Source organism: Notolepis coatsorum, assembly GCF_963971535.1.
Source record: "Notolepis coatsorum genome assembly, chromosome: 15".
Taxonomy (NCBI): Eukaryota; Metazoa; Chordata; class Actinopteri; order Aulopiformes; family Paralepididae; genus Notolepis; species Notolepis coatsorum.
Window position 1 is genome coordinate 83,372,601 of NC_140179.1, and position 9,753 is coordinate 83,382,353.

The 9,753-nt window shown below is 43.4% G+C and overlaps 1 protein-coding gene across 1 annotated transcript in view; it reads right to left on the reverse strand.

Annotated features, from left to right (window-relative positions):
* Window positions 1-1,380, reverse strand: part of LOC311242117 (receptor-type tyrosine-protein phosphatase R-like) — a gene marked incomplete at its 5' end in the record, with an annotated part of 61,231 nt that extends 59,851 nt beyond the window's left edge. The window contains one exon of the mRNA XM_084331072.1: window positions 1,216-1,380. Within this exon, the coding sequence (XP_084187198.1) occupies window positions 1,216-1,380 (165 nt within the window). The remainder of the gene's footprint in view (window positions 1-1,215) is intronic.
* Between the last annotated feature and the right edge of the window lie 8,373 nt (window positions 1,381-9,753).

Here is a 9,753-nt window from a genome sequence, read left to right on the forward strand (position 1 = left end):
AAAAAACATTTGTTCTCTTGTATCACCCAGCCTATGGTGATTGTTTTTCTTTTGTTTATTAATCTTTTGTTTCGCACACAGGGACATTGAGGACAGGAAGATACCCTGGGTCTACATTTTGCATCACGTAGGTGACTTACTGACACCAGCCTTAGAAGTGAGCACCACCACCTGTACTTTGGGGCGTCCGCACCTGTAAAGGGGGGGGGGGGGGGGGCTTTTATTTCTTTTTGATATTTCATTTGGTGCTCACTGGTAAGTCCTCTTTGCTCTCTGTGTTGCCGAGTTTTGTGTTTGTGAAATAAATATTATTATTTTGCAAATCGTTTCTTGTGTTTTGTGTCACTGCACCCTCACCTACCCTGTCTGTGGCCTTGTGTTGCGTCTCCCCACTGGGGTACGTAACAGTGGGTGACAATATTGTCACAAGGAAAGATGAAATTACCTACCTGGGTTCCATCCTAGAAGCAAATCTTTCCTGTGACAAAATGGCATCCAATGTAATAAAAAGTCAACCAACGAACTAGATTCTTGTACCGGATCTCCTCTATGGTAAACAAGAACACCCTGAAGACTCTGGCAGGAGCACTCATACAAGGGTACTACGACTATGCTTGCACCTCATGGTACCAAAGCACCTCAAAGGCCCTAAAAACAAGATTACAAACATCACAAAACAAACTGGTCAGACCTGACTCAGACCTGACTCCTAGAACCCACCCCACCCCTGCCCACTTTGACAACCTAGGATGGCTTAGAGTAGACGACAGAGTACAGCAACTTGCAATGGGCCTGGTCTACAAGATACACTACACCACTAAGATACCCATGTACATGTCAAAATACCTCCCAAAGGTCAGTGAATACCACGATCACAACACCAGAGGGAGCTCCACAAATCATGTTCAACCCAGATTTGGCTCAAACAAGGGACTAAACACGTTTCGCAATTATGCCACAACAAACTGGAACGCCCTACCCACAGCTGTAAAATGAATCCCTACCCTCCTTCAAAACCACTCTCAAAGAGCACCTACGGGAGGCTGCAATTCTAAACTGGCCCCTGTAAATGTCCTAACACAACCCCCCCCAATGTACAGTAAATGGCCAAGTATGGTCCTGTCTATGTTGTCTATGGTCTATGTTCTTACAAAGGTATTCATTATCATAAATATGTTCTTACAAATGTCTTAATGATCATTAATTTGTTCTTACTAAGGTCTTAATGAGACAGTGAGGTAAACTACCTGGTTGGCTGGGTTTACTGGGTTTGCTGGCTTGGCTGGGTTTGCTGGGTTTACTGTGTTTGCTGGCTGGGTTTACTGGGTTTACTGGGTTGGCTGGCTTGGCTGGGTTGACTGGGTTGACTTGTGAAATCATTTTGATGATTTAATTTTCTTTAGATTATTGCAGTAGTCAAATCATCAGTGATTGTACTAGCTAGCAAGTTTACTAGCAAATGAAAACATATAGGGTGCTAGCTCTTTTTCTCTCTGCTAGATCTAACCATTAGAAAAGGCCTTGCCAGCTAACAGACATGCATCTACAAATAGATGAGCACTTAGTGGTATAAATAGAATGGTTGTTCAACTTGGAACATCATGTATCATAGGGTGACCAAACGTCTTCCTTTGCCCGGACATGTCCTCTTTTCACGCCCTGTCCGGGCTTTTCACTGCACTTTGCGAGCGTCTGAAGGCTCGGGGCTGCATTTCTCGCCGAACATATAAATGAAAGAAATAAAGCGCTATTTGTTGCTGTTCGAATGCCATCTCAATCGACAAGATCCATTCCTCGCTTCTCGAGTTACATGCCGATATGTCAGGCGAGCGTCTTTTTACGCGAGGCAAGTCAGATTATCACCCTGCACTCCCGAGGCTCCAGAAGTCAATCATCCGCCGATTGCGAAAATGATTGGTCAGCGTTGTAACTTGTAGCAAACAATGAGTGTAGCTTTCCAGTGATATCCCACGTGGGGGTGTACGAATCAAGGATCTAGGTGAAAATTGACAAACGAAGACATGATCAAGTGATACAAATTCCGAATGAATTTACTTGGATCAGGAAATGGAGAGATGGAGAGCTTTTTTCTTGGCACACGGTTTACCCGGATGTCTCTAGATTAAAGACTAATTTCTGAACGGATTTAAAAAAAAGAATTGGACCTGTACTACATAATACTTCAGGCTATGGATTTGCTGTGTTTTCCAGCTTATACAAAAAAATATATATATATTATTTTGGAATATTGCAACTAAAACGTGAGTACACAAGTTCAAGTTCAGCCCTATGTTACTCATTAGCACTAAAAGTGATTTTTCTTTATTGTGTAAGAAACTTCAGAATGTTATCTTTCAAAAGAGACCAGGCTTATGCGTGTGCTATAAGCATAACGTATAAAGATAAGCTTTGCAAAAAAAGTATGCAGTCCTCAAGTTCAAGTAAAAGAAATTGCCACTTTTCTGGGCACATGTTATGTGGTTACATTTGGGATATTGCAACCACTACAGAAAAAGGTGAGTACACAAGTTCAAGTTCAACTCAAGTTCAGACCTATGCTACTCTATTTCATTAGCACTAAAAGTGATTTTCCTTTTTTGCATTAGTAACTTCAGAATGTTATCTTTCAAAAGAGACCAGGCTTATTTCTGCATGTGCTATAGGGAGGTGTAGTCTGACGTCACTTTGGACCGCCCGCACGGTCCACCCGTATAGTGATTTATCACTGGGAAAATGTATTATCGGCTATTGTTATAATTCTGCCTCATGAACATTGGCAAGCTTTCCATTTTTTGCACAAAATGTGTTCCCTTCTATCACTAACATTATTGTTTAAGCTTTTTTGGTTGAAATTAAATTCAACGTAATTATTTTATGATTAATTGCTAATAGTTTCATGTTGAGCTATAGATTGTCGATGAATACACACAGAAAGGTACACCATGCCAATGTTCATGCTTTATTTGTTTTAAACGAGACGATTTACAAATGTGTCCATTGGAAATACATTGCAATTTCAAGCGAGGTGGACCGGCCGGAAACAACAATGACGTAACCACTACACCTCCCTATAAGCATAAAGTATAAAGATAAGCTTTGCAAAAAAAGTATGCAGTCCTCAAGTTCAAGCAAAAAAAATTGCCGCTTTTCTGGGTTATGTTATGAAGTTAAAACAATAAGGCATCTTTGTGTAAACTTTGAGTAGAGATTCAAGATTCAAGAGGTTTATTCCTCACATACATACACAAGACATATAGTGAAATGAAGGTGGCCATGCCCGCTTCGATTGTGCAAAGTATCATTAAGTATCTCAAGGCTGGGGCCAACATGTCCTCTTTTTTGGAAATCAAAATATGGTCACCCTAATGTATCATCATCTTTAGATAAGCGGTAAGACTGCTGAAACTTGATATGTTCTACTCAAGTGAAATATCCCTTTAAGTTCATAGCCCACCACCAATTTCATAAAACACAAATGGGCCATAATAAAATAGTCACCGTGAGAAATAATGTCTTTCCTAGAGTGGTGTTTCCCTCATCCTTTCCCTCCTATTCTTCCTTCAGTCTCTCCCTCAGTCTCTCTCCTCCTACTCTCGCTCCCTCTCTTCTCTCTTGCCTCTTTTCCATTGCATAGTACTTACTCGACTCTACCCTACTCTACTCTACTCTACTCTACTCGCTTTAGGTACCTGGTACTTACTGTGTGTCTCCCTCTCCCTCCCTCCTCTCTCCCTCCTCCTTCTCTCTCTTTCTGTGTCTCTCCCTCCTACTCTCTGTACATCTCTCTCTCTCTCCCTACTACACACACACACATAATCTCTCTCTCTCTCTCTCTCTCTCTCTCTCTCTCTCTCTCTCTCTCTCTCTCTCTCTCTCTCTCTCTCTCTCTCTCTCTCGCCCTGCTCTGAAGATACAGTAGCCTACGCTGCCCCCTGGATGAGCGTTTACATTCAGATTCTCCTAACAAGACATTTATCTGTAGAGACTGATGCGGTTCAGTGTTATGTCTGCTGTTTCTTAATGATTTATTTCTGATTTAGACTTGCCTCACCCGCTCTCTCTCTCTTCCCTCTCTGTCTTTCTCTATCTCTCACTCTCTGTCTTCTCTCTCTCTCTCCTCTCTCTCTCTCTCTCTCTCTCTCTCTCTCTCTCTCTCTCTCTCTCTCTCTCTCTCTCTCTCTCTCTCTCTGTCTTTCTGCCCCCCCCCCCAACAGCAGAGTGAGTGATGGTATCATTATAGCTCTATTAAAACTAAAGTGATTCCTCTCTCCATCAGAATAACACTAATGATAATCTTCTCTGTCTCTGGGTCGCCATGGTGACTAACAAGGCTGTTTAACAAGTGTCACAGGGCTGGCTAACGAGCTGAGCTGTTAAGGAGGAGGTAACGAGGTGTGGAAATCACAGGTAGAAGATACATCATACAACACAACAACATAAAGCATAAATCTCTATCTCTCTCGCTCTCTCTATATATATATATATATATATATATATATATATATATATATATATATATATATATATATATATATATATATATATATATATATATATATATATATATATCTTTCTCTCTCGTTCTCTTAGTCACAAACACAAACACTAGTGCTGCACGATTAATTTAATTTAATCGCAATTGCCAGCCTGTGCCTGTGCAGTTATATACTGTATGCTGTTACCAAGCTCCGCACCATGGGGGCGACCCGGCCTTCTGCTCGGCTGCTCCTCGCCTGTGGAACGCCCTCCCTGACTACCTGAGAGCACCACAGACCACTGCTTCCTTTAAAAGAGGACTAAAACTTACCTCTTCACCAAAGCTCTTTCTTAGTTTTAACCTTTTATACATGCCTTTCTGTATTTTATCCCCTTTTTTATGCTTTTATGTAGGGATGTCCGATATTATCGGCCTACCGATATTATCGGCCGATATCGGCATTAAAATGTGATATCAGAAAATATCGGTATCGGTTTAAAAGAAATATTATAATAATTTTTACATTTCTATAGAAATGATGTCCGATATTATCGGCCTACCGATATTATCGGCCGATATCGGCATTAAAATGTGATATCGGTTGGTATCGGTATCGGAAATTAAGAGTTGGACAATATCGGTATATCAGTATCGGTAAAAAAGCCAATATCGAGCATCCCTACTTTTATGCCATTTTTTTGGTATTGCCTATAAATCGAATGTATTATTATTATTATTATTATTATTATTATTATTATTATTATTATTATTATTATTATTATTATTATTATTATTATTATTATTATTATTATTATTATTATTATTATTATTATTAATGTCTATATATACACCATTAGTAAAGAGACATGGTGTCTATATATACACTGTTACTAAAGAGACATTGTGTCTATATATACACCATTACTAAAGAGACATGGTGTCTATATATACACCATTAGTAAAGAGACATGGTGTCTATATATACACCGTTACTAAAAAGACATGGTGTCTATATATACACCATTACTAAAGAGACATGGTGTCTATATATACACCATTAGTAAAGAGACATGGTGTCTATATATACACCGTTACTAAAGAGACATGTCTATATATACACCATTACTAAAGAGACATGGTGTCTATATATACACCATTAGTAAAGAGACATGGTGTCTATATATACACTGTTACTAAAGAGACATGGTGTCTATATACACCGTTACTAAAGAGACATGGTGTCTATATATACACCGTTACTAAAGAGACATGGTGTCTATATATACACCGTTACTAAAGAGACATGGTGTCTATATATACACTGTTACTAAAGAGACATGGTGTCTATATACACCGTTACTAAAGAGACATGTCTATATATACACCATTACTAAAGAGACATGGTGTCTATATATACACCATTACTAAAGAGACATGGTGTCTATATATACACCATTACTAAAGAGACATGGTGTTTATATATACACCGTTACTAAAGAGACATGGTGTCTATATACACCGTTACTAAAGAGACATGGTGTCTATATATACCGTTACTAAAGAGACATGGTGTCTATATATACACCGTTACTAAAGTGACATGTCTATATATACACCATTACTAAAGAGACATGGTGTCTATATATACACCATTACTAAAGAGACATGGTGTTTATATATACACCATTACTAAAGAGACATGATGTCTATATATACACCGTTACTAAAGAGACATGGTGTCTATATACACCGTTACTAAAGAGACATGGTGTCTATATATACACCATTACTAAAGAGACATGGTGTCTGTTGTGAAGGATCAGATTAAACCGAATATATATATTTATTTATGGATATATATTTAATAGTATTTGTATATCGTTTGATATCCCCTGTATATTCCTTGTACATATACACTGAATATCCCTTTAGTCTACTAACAGCCCATAATAGTTTCATTCTACCATTGGACAAGAACCTGGCGCCAGCAGCCAAGCCCCTTGGTTCAAGTTCAATCGTGCCGACGAACATGTCGTTACAAGCCCGGTTCCGCGTAGGAATACGTCTGGCGAAATACGAATGGTACTATTTGTTCACAGCGCATATATATATGGCGCAAGTAAAGTAGAACTTTCTTTTAGTCCATTAGTCCTTTACCCTCCAACCTAGTAACAGACGTGAAGCCTCACCCACGACGCACGTGCGGTGCAGTATGGCCTACTTGGCCTCAGAATAGGCATTGAGACATCGTGTGGATTAATAGTTGAATTGTCATAGTTTGGCACTATACCGTCGAGTGGGACGTATTTCTATTAAGTTAATAATAGTCTATTATGTATGGTGCATCGTTCGGTTAGAGTTATAAAGTGAGCAGTACCCCCATCGTTCCTGGCGTTATCTAGAGTCTTAACCAGGCTGGGCAGACCACGTGTGGTGCTTGCATCCGAGGAGCTCTGGGCCAGGACGAGTGGACCTGTACATTGGATTACTTCACCCGGACGACGGCGAGCCCTCCACGGCTTGGATTATCTACGTGCTTTGGGTGCTTTGATTATGCCATGGATAACGGCCAACACTGCTGAGTGTTGGAACTACCCCCCCGAGAGGAGTCCAGGTGAGACGGCGCTCTACCCCGAGTGAGGTCGCCTCACGTCTCTTCGTTGTGGACCGGCAGCTACCGTCTACAAGAGGGCCCAGCTGTATTCATCTGTGGACCGAGGTTCTGTGGGCACCGTGTTCAGCACTCTGAATTCTCCCAAGAAATCGTCGGCCAGATGGGATATCGCCAGCGGCTCTCCTAACCCCCCCCCCCCCTACTGTCTTACAACCAGCGGGACCCCCTTTTAGTGTATCCAGCTATAATCATTTAAGTACCATCGCTATAGTTCCCTAAAGAACCAGGTTGTATACTTGCTCCCTGCGTAACCAGAGATTGGACATTCAATGTTGATTTACCAACGAATACTCATTTGCCTTACAAGTGCATTCAAATCATAAATGTCATTAAGTGAACGTTGTATATACCCTTTGCTATATAAAATATTCGATTTATACATTTGTGTGGACTTCGTTTCATCAGGTGGGAAAGTGTTCATCATATCTACATCATGTACTGTGTGGCCAGTATTTAAAGTACATAAAGCAGGTAGTGGTTTAATGATACCATACTTATCAATACAGTCAGGGAATTGTACCCCTCAGTTACAATTGGTCCTTCGAGCCAGAGGGTAACTAGTGTAATATTAATATAGTGTTATTAATATTGAAATGGCCTATGATGAACACTCCACGAAACGGTCCTCCTAACGTAGAACGCCCGCAGCGCAGACGATAGCCACCTCAGTACTTAGAGGATTACGCTGTCAGTCAACTACCTAGCCTTCGACAAACGGTAAATGCGGTAAAAGTAGAAAGTAAAATTATGTCTGACCTTAACGACCAGGTTACCCCGACCACAGAGGCCCTAGTGGGTTCTAATGTAACTGACCAAGCTCACGGTGGGGACCAGGAGGGAGCTGACATGCCTTTACCCCCCGCCAATACCGAAGAAGTAGTCCCCGACCAGCCCCGGGAGGAAGACAACCCTACAGAGAGAGAACTCTGCACGGAAGAAGAGGAGGAGAGCGCCGAGGAAACAGAGCTCCGGGACTCCCCAACGAGTACAGCCAGGAGCGGCTCACCTCAACAACCGTCTTCCCCCAGCGAAGCGGAGAGGATGCTATCACAGGCGTTCCTCGTCAGCCTGACAGCCTCTACCGAACGCGATCGACTTCAGGGTGAACGCGATCGACTTCAGGGTGAACGCGATCGACTCCAAGCACAGATGCTTATCGAGCGCGAACAACTCCAAGCGCAGCAACGGAGCGAAGAAGAGCGCATACGCCTGGAGATGAGACGCCTTCAGACGGAAGAGAATATGGCAAGAGACCGGGCCGACGCCCAGCGCGCCGCTGCCGGTGCCCAAAGAGAAGCAGATCTCACCAAGCGCGAAGCCGAGCGCGACAAGCTACAAGCGCAACTAATGGAGCAGCTGATCCTCAAGGCAACACCCTCTCCCTCCGCCAGGGGTTCAAGGAACTCGTCGAGACAACAGTCAAGGACAGCGTCTCCTAACCGAGCAAGCGACCCTGAACTTGACCAACAGACCAAGCCTATACCCCCCGCAGACCCCCTTCCCAGACCGGTCCAAGCGAGACCCAGCTACAAGGAAGGAGCGGCATACACTGCGGAGAAGCTAAATAAATGACTACAGGATCTAGAGGACCTGATAGAAGAAGAAGAGGGAGAGGAGGAGAACCAAGCCCGACGACAGCACAGTACTCCACCGGACCAGGAGGTCCAGTACAGCCCAGGCTATACCCCCGCGGCGCTGCGCTACAGACCCCCGACTCTATTCACGGGTGAGCACGACGCACGACCAGCCCCGAGGAATAGCACCTGGACCAGCGGGCCATGGTACCCTGCCGGTACCAGCCCACAGAGAGGCGCAAGAGGAGACTCGCCTAGGAGGTCTCTCCCCCAACGCTCGCCGATGTATCAGCCATCCACGGCGTCATACATTGCCACGCCGACGTTTCCAGACTTCACCTATGAGAATCGAGCACAGTACACGGAGCTCCGGATGTGCTTAGAGACAATGATGGTGGATGTCGTTGATGAACGTCACAAGTATGCAATATTACTGAAGCACCTGAAAGTACCGCGAGCGCACAATATAGCGCTAGCCTATGCCACCTCTACGACCCCATACGCCGCGGCTCTAGCAGCGCTGGACCAGAGATATGGACGTATATGGGATTACGTAATCCAAGAGATAAGGCATATTGATCGCCTACCCCCAGCAACAGACAATCGCTCATTAGACGACCTGTCTATAAAAGTGCAGTCCCTGGTAGGGATGCTGGGAGCGCAACGGGAAAAGGGAATGCACGAGCTATACGCCATCTCTAACGTCGAGAGGATTTTAGAGAAGCTGCCACCCGCCAGACAAGAGCGCTTCAGGCGGCAGAGAGACCACCGTGATCCTAACGGTCCCGAACCATCCCTCCTCGATCTAGCCGACTTCCTGGCGAGAGAAGTCAGCAGCTTACGACTGGATACGTTCGTGCGGAGCACACCAAGCTCCAGAGAGGGACCCAGGAGAATAAACGATGGAAGAAGATCGGTGACTGTCATGCACCAATCAGAATCAGTACCGAGCAGTAAGACCCACAGTACCCCCTCGAGAAAAGAGAAGTGGAAGATGGTGTGCCCCTACTGCGAGAAGGAACACTGGC